Below are 17388 nucleotides of genomic sequence, written 5' to 3'. Positions count from 1 at the left end.
CTCCTGTTAACAGTGCAAACAACTCTTACTGAAAAATCTTCCCAGACCCTCCCACTTTTTTTTTTTCCTGAAGGGTTTCTATACACTATGAGGCATACTGTAAGTTTCTTGTTTTTCTTTTTGAGGTATGTATGTGTACCCAGATTCTTACTATGCAGTCCAAGCTTGCCTCTAACTCCCAATCCTTGAACTTCCAGTGTGCTGGGGTGCTGCCACGTACCATCAATGAGTTTTCTGAAAATCCTGTCATCTGTTACACCTGTGAGACACAAAAACCCTGGGGGGGGGGAATCATGCACGATGTAGACTGCTGGTTATTCCCCATAATGAAATTGTAGGTAGCCATGCCGTTATTTAAACACGAACTTTGTTAACATGTACTAATTAAAAAAAAAAATGCTCCTGACAAACAGAACTTAAGAATATGAATGAAATAAGCCTTTCTAACTTTGTAGAAAATTAACTATCTATACCTAAATCATGAATGGGATAAAACAAAAAGGCCTGTTATTGTGATTACTGTTTTCAGATGTTTACTGTTGTCTAACTTGTTTTTAGGAGTCAACTCTTAATGTTTCTATCTTCAAGGATATTCTATATTGTACTCCACCAATCTGGGAAGCATACTTCCTTGTGGCTTTAGCTTATCTTTCAATTATTATTTTTTTTAAAAGATTTATTATATGTAAGTACACTGTAGGTGTCTTCAGATGCTCCAGCAGAGGGCGCCATATCTCGTTAAGGATGGTTGTGAGCCACCATATGGTTGCTGGGATTTGAACTCATGACCTTCAGAAGAGCAGTCAGTGCTCTTACCCACTGAGCCATCTCAACAGCTCAATCTTTCAATTCTTTATAATCTACTATAGTTTTGGACTCTTTATTTCTTACATACACAACTGCACTTCCACAAACACAGTACAAAGCAGGGTCTTGCTTCCCCTGAGCTGCCACAGTGCTTGGCTGAGTCCTGTCATGTACTTAGTATGTTCCATACTACCCTGTATGGAATTCCTTATAGGAGAGGATACAAGATGAGTCACACATCCCTGTATCATGCAACTTATATGGAAGTTAGCCCTCCTTGACTCATGATTCACTAGTGAGGGAGAATGTGGTTAGACTTGGGTCCTCAACTCAACATCTCTTGGGGTTTTAAAGATAAAAACAAATACTAACAAACTCTGGATTCATAATGCACAGCCCTCACTGTAAATGACCTTCCCCAGGAATGTGTTTCCTTAGCCTTCCACACCATGTGTTTCTCACAAGAACATTAAACGTAGAGCTTTACTGTGTGTTTAAGAATCTCTGGCATTCTCACTGGGGACCCATCCTCCCTTCATAACTAAACCTGGAGAACGTAGAGTGCTAGTCTTGTGACACTTTAACCTGAGTAGCATTCTACCCCTCTGCCCATGAACATCTGGTCACAGTACCTATATGTATGACAGATCTGTTAACTTGCTGTAAACTGAGATTAACCCAATATACAAGTACAATTAGTCAACGCTAAGCCAGGCTGTTCCTGCATATCCTCAGCCCCAACTACAGAAGTACTGCAGGCCTCATTTTTTTCTTTTCTTTCTCAAATGTAATCTGAAGATATGTAATTTCTGCGCTTTGCCCAGTGTGGGCAACAAATATTTCCTTTAACATGGTGGGATGCTGCCGACTCCTGAGGATGAGTAACAAGAGCTGCTTTTCAATGCTAGGATAGAATGCAAGACATCTTCCTCTCCACAACTAAGATGGAAGGTTGCCATGGCACACTCACTGCCTCTGCACAGCAATGCTCTTTTTATCAGGCTAGTTTGAATGAAGACAGTCTAGGACTTCCAATTTGTTTATTCAGTCTTTTCAGAAGTCAACCAAAACTAGTTACAATTTCTCTTCTGCCTGTAAGACTGTTAAACACCTGGAAAGGTTATTTAGGATCAGGAAGGGTAAAGCACTAAGGTGGAAAGATAGTGCCCTAATTATACTTTATTATACCACCAATACAGACAAAATCATGTACACACATATGCATAGACAGAATAATAACCATGTATATCTTCTGTTCATATGTGGGTCAACCCTACTTGATGAAATATGCCTGTGGTCTAAGGTTTTCCAAAATTGATGCTGAGACAACTAGGCCCCTGGGGAACTACCGATACTCCATTAGATCAAAGAGGGAGACAGAGGGAAGAGTTAACAGCTACATTTGCTTGGCCCCATAATGGCTCTCATGTGCTGAGATCCCCATGTGATGAGAAGAAATGACACGGAGGTCATGGATAGACCTCACAGTCCACTGTGAAAGCTCTTGAAGGACCTTCAAGCCCCACAGCTTCTTCTCAAAGAGGCCAGCATCTCCAATTGTGACAGGCATCCCATCAGCCTCTTTTTCGGGGACCTTCTGTTCCAGAAGCACCATTAGCTCCTCTAGCTGGTAGGCGAAGGCAGAAACTTGGAGTGTAAGCGTATGTATTGCCTGATGGAAGTCACCTTCAGTTGGGGTGAAATGCACTCTCTGGTCTTCTAAAAGCTTGGTTAACATCCCTTGGAAGGTACGGTAAGCCTGGAGGTTCTCTTGGAGTCGCTCTGCCTCAGTCATCTCACTCCAGCGATCAGTGCTTGCCACTGGTACACCATCCACTGAGTCAAGGCTGATATTTTTATTCAGGCCCTGATGTTTTACCTGGCCAAGGATATAGCAAAACATATGTTCCATATCATCTCAATTTCCTTCTTCAATCACAAATACAATTTCCTTGACTTCCATAGTCAGTGATCCAAGTTGTTAAGAAAATGCTTAGAATGGAAACCCTTCATATGGGGAGTCCTGATTCCACAGCACTGCCTGAATTTCCCTATCCTCAATGTTCACTCTCAAGGTGAAATCAATCCTTTAGAATACAACTGGCTTTTATGTCCATCTCTTTGGACACTGAGTCTCATAACTGGCAAGGCTTTTCAAAAGTTTTCAATTCTTAGAGAACTTAAATTTATAACTTTGATGAGAGGCCTGGGATATTACCACAGCAGGTCTTTTAGACAGTGGCCTTTTATGAGAAAACAAGCCCAGAACTGTGGTTAATTTGACATTTTCTCAAGACTTTTTGGCAGATCTATTTAGTCATAAGTATTCTAATGTGGAGTACTAAAATATAAGTAGCTTATGCTGTGCAGAGGGCAACTATACATTTCTCTAAAACCCCATATAGTTTTTCTTAATCCTATAACCTTTTTATTTCTAAGGTTCAAAAATTATATGAAGAACCTACAACTTTGAAAGCCTACTGTCTACCCTGGTAGGATTCAGAAAAAAGGCAACCAAATAATGTATATTCTCACTTAAGGAAGGACCTGTCCACCTTAAACAGCCTGGATGAAGACAGTAAGGTTGTGTGAATTTTCTCAAGGGAAAGAACATGTCAAATTATAGGTGCTTAATATATGAATGACTAGGGAGCTATACCATAAATACACACACACACTAGTGTTTTCATAACCGGTTATGGGGTTGGAACATGATGGTTAAGAGTTGGGCTAGAAGACTTGAAAACAGACAACCAGACAACAGCAAAATAGACAACTTACATAAGATTCCATAAGAGCAGTCAGGTCTGAACGAATCTTCCTTGCTAGCCAGATAGAGCGGCTACAGAGGTCCCGGCGGTGAAGGGTCAGAGGTGATTGCTCTGCGAAAGCCATCCCCTAAATCAACTGTCCCAGGAAATAAGTGAGCTGGTTTGCTTCTGTCTTCACTAGTCCAAATAAGAAATGTGACTCCCACAGACTAAATCTACTGGGCATTCTCTAATGGGATTGTGCACCCCCATCCCCACCCCCTTCCTGACTCAGAGGTGGCAGCAAATTCCTGGCTGTGGATTTTGTGCCTGTGGAATCAAAGGGCCCTTTTAATCAGTCTTTTTTTTTCCCCGCAGCGTCTGCCTTCATCTCTCCTCCACTCAGTACTTAGCACTTGTTTTTATGTCATTGTTTTGCTTTTGTACTTAGCAACAAGGTCACTATCACGCTAATCCTCCTGACACCCACCCCTGCCTAATGTAGTCTAGTATTTACACATATAATTTGATTTTACTCTTCTACTTTCCATGCTCACTGTATTTTGTTTTATCCTGGCAAAATATAGTATTGAAATAGGTGTCATTTATTAAATGAGTCAGACATTATGTTACACATTTAAACTTCATTGGAATCTTGAGTAATTCTGGGCTGAATATTAGTCTTGGGGGTAGTTTTCTCATTTGATGCCTTTTATCTAAGTACTTTTTATCTAAGAAATTAATACAATAAAGTAGATTCATATTTCTGCATTGGTCTTTGGCTTTATTTCCCCCCACCTCACACTGACTTTACAATTTCTTTGGGTAACTCATGATATGTGCAAGAAACAAAGACTATGTGATACAGGTCATTTATAGCCATCTTTCCGTTCCCATTATTTTTAAGGTTTAGACTTGTTTAAAAATTAGCTAAAGGAGCATCTCTAATCTCAATCATGGTGCCTTCCTGGTAGCTACAGGATGTGAAAGACACTGTTTAGGCCTGTTCTCTCCCAAAGGAAACACCCAACCCAAACTTGGTAACATTTCTCAGGCACTTTCACTCAAGTGACAACATGCTTCTTTTTCTTCCCAGTCCCAGTCATTCTCCATGCTTAGCAAGGTAATGAACAAGGCTTTGAAATGAAGACAAAAGAGTTAAAAAGGTCTTACAGACCTGTCATTCTATTGTACTGCACTTAGTGGGTGAAGTTAATAGGCTCAAGTTTCAAAGTTTCAACCCGAAATAGGTCAGTGAAGTCAATGTCCCCATTTTATATCACAGATATTGCCAAGAAGTTCAAACACTTGCCATCTCAGTAGCAAATTGACGTAGGTGAGGAATGGCTGCCATAGAACTTTTTAGCAAGGTTGAATTATGTTTTCTTTTTTTAAAGTTAGAACTTGACATAAAAGCTTTGTTAAGCACTGGTCTTAAATGCAACCACGGTTTTGTCATTGTCAGAGTAAACTGTACTTCATAGTATCCTTAACATCCCCTAGAAAGCAACCAAAACACCCTTTGGAGTCTGCCAAACACAGAGCTACAAGGCCTCTCTGCATTAGAAGCCCTCCCAACTCTTAACAAAGAGCAAATAGCACCATACAAAAGGGGCATGTTTTCCTCATTTAGCAGCATCAACTGTTTTATCCTCGCATGACTAACTCAGTACAACCAAGGAAGACCAGTTGCTTCCAGGAAGACAACTTTTATTTTTCTTCTTTACATACTTATTTTGAATGATTACCTAGATTAAAAGGAAACAAGATTTTAAAAGCAAAGTCTCCCTTTTATTATAACGTTTTTCTTTTACATAACTTTTAAGCCTAGATCAAGTAACCATCTACCTCTCCTCACAGGAAAAGGGCCCTGCACACTTCAACAGGCAAAGTCTCGGGAAATACAACTGCTCCATTACAGTGTCCCCATTTTCTTGAGTATACTGGAAAACTGATAGAAAGGAGGGAAACTAGCCCTGCACAAGGCTGTAAGACCTCACTTAGGTTGTTGGTATATAGTTAGTTGATTTTCTTCCTCTGAACAGGTACAAGGGAGGTCCAAGTGCTCCATGCTGATGTTTTCTCTGCTCATTCCCAGGACTCCCAGCCAGTGTCTGACTAAACCCTTTAAATGTGTTAGGGTCTAATTATGCAAAATACGCTAGCAATGCAAGCAAGGAGGGTGCATAACTCCCAGAAATACCGAGTAATTATCATAACTATATTATCTAAGAATTTAGAATTGCCAATTGAAGATGGACGTATGACTTAAAAGATAACAAACCATCAGTATGAATTACCTATTTTCAAGATTAAAAGGACTCCTTCGAAGGACAATTAAATGACTGGCTTGGGAAAAAAGGAAATGGGTAGGGGCTTAGTTTGCTCATACACATTTATTATGCTAGCACTAGCTCTCAAAAGGAATATGAAGTTCATGAAAAATTTATTGCAAACTGCTAAAAAAACTTATTGCCAACAGATAGCAGCTAAGATGACCCAGCCCCCTTTAAGCCCCACCCCAACCCCAATGAGAGGACAGGAAGTTTCTAAGTATTAGAACTAGTTGCTTTTATGGGGAAGGGAGTGAAGTACAGAAAAGAACATATTTTTCCCCATCCCAGAAAAGTGAGATGTTTTCAATGCAGTTTGTTTTTCTGTGGGTGGATCTATCTAATTTATTGGAGACATTCTAAATGTGAGAAACAAAGGGTGAGTGTAGGACACAGATACTAGATAAACAGTGTCAAGAGGAGCAACTTTGTTGCAGATCCATTTTTAATTACTCTTACAGTATTTTCAAATCTATGCAATGTAGCAAGGTCAACTGCAAACTCTGTAGGGCAGGAAAGCCTGTCTTCATGCCTTTTCTCCCCTCATATGGGAGGGGTGGCTAAATCTGCAACACTCTAGAGGAAACAATAATGTGTTTAAGATTGTTCCTGTAGGTGTCTTCCTCCCTCTCCCTGGCATCCCAACCACCGACATAGGTGGGTGTATAGTAAGCGTCTTTCAGAGATGACATTTTGCTATTCTCCTTTTGGGGGAAAAAAAATCAAGCAGAGAAAATTTGATAAACTCCACAGTTTTAGTGTTTGTGAAAAACAAGCTGCTCCTTATTTTGTTCTCAAAGTCTTATTTTTCCCGATAGTCATCACGTGTTGCTGACAACTGGCCCGGTCTTCAGTGGCTGATTCTCAAGCACACAGGAAGAACTGCACTCCTCATTCTCAAAACATGAGCTGAATTAGGGTTTCAGTCTTTTGAGAGGTAGAAGCATGCAAAAATACGATCCCTGTCTCCCAATGACAGTAATTTTAATGCCACAGGGTATTAAAATCTCTACTCAGAGGAAAATAGATAATTCTGGGGAAAGCCAAAAAACATCATCGTATAGATTTTTACTTTTGTTTTTGTCTATTGAAGCTTTATCTCTTCTAAAGAGGAGATAAGACAGAACAGTTTACTCTTAACCAAATCTCTAGAACGTTTAGATTTTGTTCCTTCATGAATGACAGGGTCCGGTCTTCCACTGAGAGCTGGAATGACCAATAACAAAACAAAAACCAAAATCAAAACAAGGGGCCAGCAGGAATATATATGCAAAGAAATGGTGAAGACAAGAGAAGGTAAATTCACAGAAGAAAATCTTTTATGTGATTCAGACCTTGACCAACATTCCTCATCCCCTCAAAACTCTTGTATCTCAAATGCTCTTAAAAATCTCAAAGAGCACACTAGTTACCACAAACCTATCAAACTTCCCTAAGGCTTCCAAAAAAGCACTAGGCTATTGTAGTGATTCTGTTAGTGCTGGGGACCAGCTTTCTTTAAAGGCCACTGGAGAACTATGATTTTAGAGGCTGGCTGTGCTTCTTTAACTCTAAGCCTTGCCTTCAAAGTACCTCTTGTAGGAAGGATCCCATGTCAGAATAATCTACTCTCCCAGCCCCACAAAACATAGCAACAAAGACCCTCCCCCCAAAAAATCAGACTTTCCATTAATAAATAAGGAATCTCAGGTTCCACAACACAAAAACACACATGTTCAAAGTGCAAATTTCTGCCATTAGCCTGGGACTTTTCTCACTGACACAGAGCCCTATCTTTCAGCCAGAAAGACTGTACAGAGGGCAGTCCCCTCTCTCTTGGGAGCCTGCTTCCAAGCAAGTGAGCACCATTAAGAGCATTATGGAGGTTCAGGAGTGGGGGGAACTGAGGTGCTGGGATCCATTGAAAGGGAGGGAGGTGGTCCCCATGTATCCTTCCTTCCCCAAACCCAGTGAGTAATGGAAGAGGGGTGAGAGATGTGTGCTGTTTTAACAGCATCCTGCCAAGGAGCCCTAAAGTGCCAAGTCAAGCTGCCAGCCTCCGGAAAATAGAATTATATAATATTTGAGGGTAAGTTGGTTGTTGCAGTGGGAAGAAGCCAGAGCCATAGGGCAGTAGTAGAGGAGAAAAGATTTAGATGATAGTAATATACTGTTATGAGTTCAAAGCTGATCCAGAGCACATCAGAGTTATAGGTTGAGAAAAAGGAGATCTGCCAATGAGCAGGAAGTCTGCTGCTGGCTGGAACCTAGCATGTTGCTGCTTTTTCATCAACCTTTCTGGTAAAGGCTACATCAATATTTTAAGGATAAGGAAAGGGAGTTTAGGGAATGGGGATGGTGTGTGTGTGTGTCTGTGTGTGTGTTGTGATCCACAATGCAAAGAGCAGGCCCTTCAGTTATTTTACTAGATTTTTAAATGCTTTAAATTTTTTTTTTGTCCTTTTTATCTTTTAAATACAAAGTCTGCACTGTCCCAGTGCCCAAAGTCTTCCTTTGCACTAGGGTCCAGTAGAGTCTGTATCTTCAATCAGAACCTCTGTGGTAGCACCGAGTATATCCGAGTTCATGACCAGCCCTTCAGTGCCCCCACTGCTGCCACTTCCCACAAAGATCTTCCCGTCAGCCATAAGGCTCACCCGTTCTGTCCCACTGCAGTATGACTTTGACATCCCTTCAGCTTCTAGCAGTAGGCACTCTCCAGCTGTTGAGTTTCCCAAGGGCTCAGGAAGAAGAGGAAGCCCCTGACCATCTGCAGGCTGTGTCAGGGGCTCTGGGTTAGTGCCCAAGATATCTGTGCTGGTGATGAGGGCGCCCGCATTGGCTGCCAGAGCTTCTGCAATCAGCACCTCAGGGTGGCTTTTTGCTTTGTGTGCCACTACACTGTCCTTCTTCTCAAATTTTTTGCCACATATATTGCAAGAAAACTGGTAGAAGGAGTCTGCATCATGTTTCTTCATGTGCCAATTAAGAGATGCTTTTTGTCGACAAGTAAATCCACAGATCTCACATCTAAAGGAAATCCAAAAGTAAATGATCAATCAGAGGATCTTAAGTTAAGGGCCAGGTGAGAACTGAAAAACTTACATATCCATATAATACTTAGGAAGGATTAGGAAATCTAACTAAAAAAAAAAAATAATAATAATTTTTTTTTATGTTTAAGAAACAACAAAACAAGCACACTTCACTCTATCTATACTTAAGGACATAGGCAGCATAAATTGCATTCATGGGTTATTTACATAAGGGGGCTGGGTTTGGTGGTAAGTGGTTAAGGAAGAATTTTCAAACTAGTAAAAATATATTTAAAAAGAACAGTAAAGCAAAGAAAAAGGCAGCAAATAATTCCCCAATAGATATTCAGTCTTTAATTTAGTAAAAGTAAATAGCAGTGTCAACTGAAATGTTTTTAAGGGATAAATCTCCATGTGAAATAAATGTACTTCTACCCAGATGTTCACTAGTAAGCAAACACTCACTGTAATGGCTTCTCGCCCGTATGAATCATCCGGTGTACTGCCAGATTGTGGGAACTCTTGAAGGCCCGAGCACAATATTCACAGATATAATCCCTCTGGTCTAAGAAGAAAAGCAAAGTGGTTAACGCTCCATCCAGCAAGGCACCTGCTAAGTACTTTCTCAAGTTTGCAGATGATCAGGTCTTCTGGCAGTCACTCTACAGCACACAACACACTCTTTACAGCGAGAAAGTATTTTGAGGAAGCTAAATTTAACACCAAACATTAGGCAGGTTGAGAATCACTGTGTTAAGAAAAGATCTTAAAATCACTAAGTATCACAAAAAGATATTAAGAGGTAGAGGGCCAAGAAGACATCTATTGTGAGATAGTCTATTTAAACAAAACAAAACACCAGAGGAGGGTGGATCTGGCAGGAGTCCAACTGAGAAGTAATGATATGTTGTTATGACAACCTCTAAGAATTTTTTTAAAACTTTTTTTAGAGGTACTAGTTAAGGGTAAACATTTCACAGACTTAAGTTACATCATTTCTTGTTGTGACCAAGTAACTGACAAGTAACTGAAGAAAGGTTTATTTCATCTACAGATGAACTACTGCAATTCATTGGAGGGAAAGCTTCGTCCATGGTGAATATCCAGAAACAGGAGGGGAATGCAATTCCTCAGTTCATTTCATACTTCCTTAATCTAGCTGGCAGTATAGTGCTGTTGCCCATATTCAAGGCATCACTAAACGTTTCCAGGAACCCTGGATAAACACACCTAGAACTATGTGTGATAAGTGAATCTAAATTTCTCTACCAAAATAAATAAACCAACAAATCAATTAACTAATCAGTCAATCAATCAATCAATGTCAGGAACAAGATAGGGATATCCACTATCTCCTTTTCAACATTGCTGAAGCAACAGGATAAGAGAAAGAAATTAAAAGTATACAAAAGTAGGAGAAAGGTCAAATATGCCCTATTTGCACATGATACACTATGCATAACAAAGATCCCAAAAATTTCACCATAAATCTTCTAGAATCAACAATTTCTATAAAGTTGTAGGACTTAAAAAAAAAATCAATTACAGCAGGCTTTCTATGCAACACAGAACAAGATAATGGGCGTATTCACATTAGCCTTAAAGAAACTAAAATATCTAGCAATAAAATCTGGAGGTAAAAGATTTTGATGATGAAAACTAAATATCTGAATAAAGACACTGAGAAATGCACTACAAAACAGAAAGCCCTCCCACGAATATGGATTAGAATATTGTGAAAATGACTGTTTTATCAAGAGACATTTATAGATGTAACACAATCCAAATGAAAATGCTTGCAATGGTCTGTTATTTATATAACTCTAAAAGATCCTCAATAACCAAAGTAATCCTGGCAAAAAATAACAATACTTGAAGAATTACCATTCTATATTTCAAAATATATTTCAGAACTACAATAAAAAAGTGTGGTAGCAGCATTAAAATAGATGTGTAGATCAATGGAATAAAAGACACAACCTAAACACATGTACACATAAGTGTAGTCACCTGATATTTGAAGATGGTCTGTTGTCTAGTATTATGTATAAAGTTTAATATAAGCTCTACTTTGAAAGAGAAACCTCAAATGAGAAAATGCCCCCAGTAGACTGGCTTGTGGGTAAGCCTGTGGTACACTTTCTTAATTAATGATTTGTACTGGCTATTTTTGTGTCAACTTGACACAGCTGGAGTTATCACAGAGAAAGGAGCTTCAGTTGAGGAAATGCCTCCATGAGATCCAATTGTAAGGCATTTTCTCAATTAGTGATCAAGGGGGAAAGGCCCCTTGTGGGTGGGACCATCCCTGGGCTGGTAGTCTTGGGTTCTATAAGAGAGTAGGCTGAGCAAGCCAGGGGAGGCAAGCCAGTAAAGAACATCCCTCCATGGCCTCTGCATCAGCTCCTGCTTTCTGACCTGCTTGAGTTCCAGTCTGACTTCCTTTGGTGATGAGCAGCAGTATGGAAGTGTAAGCCGAATAAACCCTTTCCTCCCCAACTTGCTTCTTGGTCATGATGTTTGTGCAGGAATAGAAACCCTGACTAAAACATGATTGATATTGCAGGCACTCACTCAGTTCACTGCTAGCCTTGGGGTTAGAAAGCATGCTGAGCAGGCCAATAAACAATGTCTACTATGGCATCTTCTTTAGTTCCTAACTTCCTCTGATAGACTATAATGTGGATATGTAAGCAATATAAACCCTTTCCTCCCCAATTTGTTTTGGGGCATGGTGTTTATTATAGCAGTAATACATTTTAATTACAAAATTATTAAAGTAAATTTACTTGATTATAAAATTTAATAATAAAGAGATGCCAACACAAACAATGGAGACAAGACAGCATCTTCAATGCTGCTGGAAAAATTAGATGTCTACTGAAATTAGACCTGTATGTATTACCTTCTATAAAAATTAAATACAAATGTATCAAAGACTTCCACGTGAATCATAAAACACTAAAACTGCTAGAAGAAAATATAAGATAAAAGGTGTAGGAAAGGACTTTCTGAATATGATCCCATCTGCCCAGGAATCAACACCAACAACTGACAAGTAACAAGCCTCATAAAAATCAGAACGCTTTTGCACAGCTAAGACAACAAGTGAGTGAAGAGGAATCTAATAGAACTGACAAGCACCTATGCTGCGAATGCATCTGACAGGGTATATGCATCATTATCAGCTAAAGGAGGGACATATTTTTTTCAAAGGGAGTTTTAAGTCTTATTGTCCAAGATTGAGGTGAGAACACAAGTAATTCTGAAGTGTAAGACATATCCAATTAATATTATATACCAATTGAACATGGTATATATATTGGAATAGGTGACTCAATTTATGCTTCAAATAGAATTTCATCAAGATTGTTTGTGACTATAAATGACTAGAATTTGAGTTTATTCCATAACAACCAGCTTCTGTGTCTAAGTTATTTCTATAGAAATTTACAAACAAGCTCAGTAACTAGATTTTAAGATCTCTCTATATATAATCACCTCAAAGTACTTAACAGTTAAACAGAAATGAAAACAAACCTCTCTTATTGTTTAGGTTTTCTCATTAATATTCACTCTACTTTATTCCTGAGCAGCTATGATCAAGTTTCCACCTTTACTGTCAAGTATTTACCTGCAGCATAATTGAAAAGTCCTGGTTCTGTTAGTTTAACTAAATGACCATTGACAAAAACTGCTTAACTGCTAAACTTCTGAGATTTTTTTAGGTGAAAAAAACACCATTCAGTGTTATTCAGTAGACAGATTAGCATGGCTATGTTTAAGTTTACAACTGACATAGAATATATGCTAAGTAAAAGATCCATATTCCCATTACAAAAATTTTTTTTTCAGAAGTCAAGAATAAATGTTGTAAAGCTCTAGCTGACCATGCCCTGTAATATTCATGTTTGTTGGTTTAAAATATTTATTTTTGTATGTGTATGGTACATAAAAAGGACTAAAGCTGAGTCTTTTGGGCTCGCTCCCCACCTCCTTCTTTGAGTCAGGATTGCTTGTGAAACCCAGAGAGCACTGATTTCAGCTAGCCAGTAAGATTGCCCTAGAAATACTGTTTCCCAAGCACTAGGATTACAGCCAGTCAGCATGCTCACCTGGCTCGTACATGGGTTCTAGGGTATCTGATCTCTCTGGTCCTCCTTCTTCCAGGGCAAGTGTTTTATCTCAAGAAGGCTATTTAAGACTAGAAAATCAGTGAGTGTCAATTATAATACTTGGGAGACTATATCAGGACTGTTTGTTGGGAGCCGGAGGCCAGCCTGGTCTACACAGTGAGTTCCAAGCCAGCCAGGAGTCTTAATGAGACCCTACATCTTTTCTATCACCACCATTTAAAACAGGTTCTATCTATATAGTCCAGTCTGGCTGGGAACTCAAACTCCTGCTTCAGTTTTACTGGTGTTGTGATTATAAACATGTGACCCAGCCCAATTCAAAAGCGTCATATTTAAATTTTTTGTTTATATTTTGTTAATATTTATTTTCATAACGTTCTCTCATAGTGGCCAACTCCAGGTTTTTTAAGAAGACCTGTACTAGAAAATCTTGCTTTATTATCAGTCTTTATACTCAAGTGCAGTTTGCTTGGCTATCTGGTAAACCTTTTACTTAGAAATGTACCTGTATGATGCTTTGCATGCCGCAAAAGTTGTTTCTGGAGCCTGAAGAGTCGTCCACAGGAGGGATGGGGACATACATATTTTTTTTTCAGCAAATGCTGGTATTTAATGTGGTGCTAAAATAGCAGAAGGAAAGGAAAAGAAAAGAAAGTAAGTTCTCTACTCTCTTATTTTTATTTATTTATTTATTTAGCTAAATAAAGGAAAAGTAGAAGAAAAAAAATTCTAACCTGCACCTGTCACTCACTAGCAATGTCATCTTGGATGTACTTACATATTTCAAAGTTCTAGTTTTCATTTGTAAAATAAAAACACATTAATGAGTATGCCAAATGGCACATCACATGCCCCAGACAAAAAACAGTAGCTACAGTTACTATAATAAAATCATAATCCAAAAGTAAGCCCCAGTCTTATACTTGCTTGCTAAAGACTAACAGGCATTCCCTAAGCAACATTCCACCATTTCACACCCCCATTTTATACCAGACTTGTACACACTCAGAAACCCAACCAGTTACGTATCTATTAACTTAAGGGGAAAAAAAATTCAAAAGAAAAATAAAACTGTCCATTTTGTACTATCTCTAAGAAATTACTAGTTTGAATGCTATAATCATTTTATGGTAACATATATTAAAGCCAAAATCTGTTATTCTGTATCTGTGTGTATTGTTACAATAATATGCTCTTCCATTTTGGAAAATATTGTAACACTGTAAGAATCTAAAAAAATCTTGTACTTGGGTTCAAGTTTTTCAGTCCTTTATTATTACTATTATTTAATAGAATGTGCTAAGGTTTAAATGTATCCTCCAACGTCTTCAATGAATAATATTGAGATATATTTAAGTGTCTGTCCCCACAGACGGATTAAAGCTTTTAACAAACTGAAGTCAGTTCCTTATTTTCTCTTCATGCTTCCTTCTTGTACCACAGCCTCACACACTGAGAAACCCTTTTCCAGACACTGGTACCACATTCTTAAGACTTGTAAGGAACTCAGAATCAAAAGCCAATAAATTTGACCTTTAAATTGCTAGCCTTTGGTATTCTATCAAAGCAGTACAGGTTGAATAAAGACAACTTATGTTATTTTATATTTAGGAACATTTTTCTTTTTATTTTATGTCAGTGTTTACAAATCCCACACAAAGTGATATCTTAGGAGACAAGTAATGGACACTGTATAAAGACTGTCTTGTATTTTACTGACCTGCAAATAGCGAGGGTGAGCAAGGACAGTTCCACATCCTTCCATCTCACAACGGACATATTGGATTGGAGGCTTTTTTCTAATGCCAGAATGTCAGAAAGTTAGTAACAGAAGTGGTATTCTATATATAGTGTGATAATAGATAATAGGTTTCACAAAATTTGTACATAAGTAATCAAACTGCCAAATGTTTGCTGGTTTAAAAACAACATGACTAAGTTAGCAAGCTACTTAATAAGAGGTAAAAAGCACTAAGGATTCCAGACAACTCAGCACCATGCAATGAAAATGAAAACACACCATCTGTGCATCATGGAACTAGGTAGCCCCCCCCCCCCCACATTTGTAAAATTTAAAGAAGCCACACCCCCCTCTGTTTATGAAAATCAATTAAATGCCTAGCACCAGACCTAAGTAAGACACAAAAAGCAGCAGAAATGCCTCACTCACCTCCTTTTGGGTAACCGCGGACTTTTGTCATCTTTTCGCCTTCTCCCTCTCCTGTAATTTAAGAAAGAATGGTTAACTATTCTGGATGAAAGCTCATAGAGATATCGATGGCTAAAGACATTATTGGTTTTTGAGAACACACACACTTGAGATAATTTTTCTGGCTTTCTCTGTATCCCTGAAGATACTATCTCTATTACTCATTTGGGTTTATATTTATCTGTCTTTTGTGTGTTTGTGTTTCTTAGAGAGGGTCTCATTATGTAGCCCTGGCTAGTCTGGAACTAGCTACGTAGATTAGGTGACTTCATACTCATACATACAGCTATCTGCTTGCCCCCACTTTCTAAATGCTAGGATTAAATGTAAGTGCCCCATGCCTGGGGATATGTGGATGTGTGTGCACACGCGGACTATCTACTAGTGGCTTTGAATGGTAGGTTTCCACTTTGAGTAGAAACTGCCCACTTACTTCCTGGGAGGCTCCTCATCTTCCCTAATTTCATTCTCTTCTTCTTTCACCTCTACTTCTACTTCCACTTTAATTTCTTTCTTTTCTTTCTCTTCTTTCACCTTCCCTGATTTTCTCCGTGGCTTTGGGGTTTCCCTGAAAACAGAAAAACATTTCAACACAAATATTCTAACAAAGGTTTCATTAAAGGTAGTCTGTAATAGCAGGCTAAAGATTATGGTTTATCATTATCTTATTATTCTGAAGCTGTGGTTCTCAACTTACAAACCATAATTTTATACCAACTGTATACCCCTGTCCCATAGCAAGGATGCGTGTATGCATATATACATGCATACATGTGTGTATGTGTACGTACACCTCCATGGATAAGTATTGCTCTATGCTGGCTAGTTTTATGTCAACTTGATGTTATAATTATCTGAAAAGAAAGAGCCTCAGTTATGAAAATGTCTCCATAAGATTGACCTGTAGGCAAGTGTGCAAGGGGATTTTTTTAAAATTATTGATTCATGGGGGAGAATCTAGTCCATTGTGGATAGGATTAAACCTAGGCTGGTGGTCCTGGGTTCTCTAAGGGGGCAGGCTGAGCAAACCAGTAATCAGTGCCCTTCCATTGCCTACACATCAACACTTGTCTTGAGGTCATAGCACCATTAGAATTTGTGTCTTGACTCTCTTCAGCGATGGACAATAGATGTGGAAGAGAAAGCCAAATAAACCCTTTCCTCTCCAACTCGCTTGTGGTGACGATGTTCCCTCATAGCAACAGTAACCCAAACTAAGGCTGAAAACATAAGAACCAAGTCTTCTCTATAATTTCAAGAAAACATAAGATAAAAAGCAAAACAGTTTATACATTCCAGAAAACCTTATTAAAACATGCACATATCCACTAAATAGTATAGTTTAGAATATTAAAGTTTAATCGATCAAATGGAGGGCTATATAAAAAAAGATGTTATAATTCCAAAACATTCATTTAAAATTACTTGTATATTTATTTAATCATGCAACAAAAACAACAGTATATTTCTATGTATTTTTCACCAGCATGTATACAGTAAAATTTCAAACATACCTTTCAAGGTGGGGCTTGTAAGTCTCATCTCTTGGGTCATCTTTGAATGGTATTTCCTCTTCACTGATTAACATTTCTTCCTCCTCCTCTTCCTCATCACTACTACAAATAAGCAAATAAAAATGATAAATTCTGGTTTCAAGAATTGTTTAATAGGACTGAGTTAGAATACTTACATAGCCCAAAATTTACACTATCTAAAATTTCTATCCTTATGATCTGGTTTGGTTGGATTACAATCTAAGTTACTTTATTAAAAGTAATACTTAGAACTCATAAGACTATACAAATATGATAATAACATTTTAAGTAAAAATGAGAGATAATTGTCCAATGACACCAAGAGAAAACTGACTTTGTAACTCCATGTCTGGTAATGTGTTATATCACACAATAATTAGCCAACATTAAATTATCAAAGTACCATGAAAGGCACTCAGCAAGACACTATTTTATATTGATGCCCAACACACTTACAGAAGTTACTTAAGACATGCTTTTTGAACTAGGAAACAGAAAGTTTTACATTTTAAGGTGCATTCAAGATCAAATGTGGAAGTGTGACAACTTAAAACAAGTTAATTTCAGTAACAGTTCAAAAATTCTATTAAATAGAATTTGTCCC

At 38.3% G+C, this 17388-nt stretch overlaps 2 protein-coding genes across 3 annotated transcripts in view; both read right to left on the bottom strand.

The window, feature by feature from the left end:
* Nucleotides 1-1622: 1622 nt before the first annotated feature.
* Cntf (ciliary neurotrophic factor) lies at nucleotides 1623-4058 on the bottom strand. The gene is made up of 2 exons (XM_021152555.3): nucleotides 3589-4058; nucleotides 1623-2686 (listed from the first exon to the last, which is right to left on the bottom strand). Exons 1-2 carry the CDS (start codon nucleotides 3700-3702, stop codon nucleotides 2204-2206), a joined length of 597 nt encoding a protein of 198 aa, XP_021008214.1. The 5' UTR covers nucleotides 3703-4058; the 3' UTR covers nucleotides 1623-2203.
* Nucleotides 4059-5881: 1823 nt separating this feature from the next.
* Zfp91 (ZFP91 zinc finger protein, atypical E3 ubiquitin ligase) overlaps nucleotides 5882-17388 on the bottom strand; it is a 32001-nt gene continuing 20494 nt past the window's right edge. For both annotated transcript variants that reach the window (XM_085833953.1, XM_021152550.3), the window contains exons 5-11: nucleotides 16764-16865; nucleotides 15683-15817; nucleotides 15211-15261; nucleotides 14761-14839; nucleotides 13546-13660; nucleotides 9370-9469; nucleotides 5882-8899 (exon numbers count right to left, since the gene is read on the bottom strand). In XM_085833953.1, the coding sequence (XP_085690079.1) occupies nucleotides 8389-8899; nucleotides 9370-9469; nucleotides 13546-13660; nucleotides 14761-14839; nucleotides 15211-15261; nucleotides 15683-15817; nucleotides 16764-16865 (1093 nt within the window). In that variant the 3' untranslated portion in view covers nucleotides 5882-8388. The remainder of the gene's footprint in view (nucleotides 8900-9369; nucleotides 9470-13545; nucleotides 13661-14760; nucleotides 14840-15210; nucleotides 15262-15682; nucleotides 15818-16763; nucleotides 16866-17388) is intronic.

The sequence above is a fragment of the Mus caroli genome, unplaced genomic scaffold (genome assembly GCF_978045245.1).
Source record: "Mus caroli unplaced genomic scaffold, Mus_caroli_1 scaffold_20, whole genome shotgun sequence".
Classification (NCBI taxonomy): Eukaryota; Metazoa; Chordata; class Mammalia; order Rodentia; family Muridae; genus Mus; species Mus caroli.
This window is presented reverse-complemented; position numbering and strand designations above follow the sequence as displayed.

What these genes read in the sequence shown, in the direction of transcription:
- Cntf (XM_021152555.3), bottom strand. Translation starts at nt 3,702, where the DNA reads ATGGCTTTCGCAGAGCAATCACCTCTGACCCTTCACCGCCGGGACCTC. An exon ending in CTGCTCTTATGGAATCTTAT is followed by an intron (nt 2,687 to 3,588) that starts GTAAGTTGTCTA and finishes ATCCTTGGCCAG; the next exon opens with GTAAAACATCAGGGCCTGAA.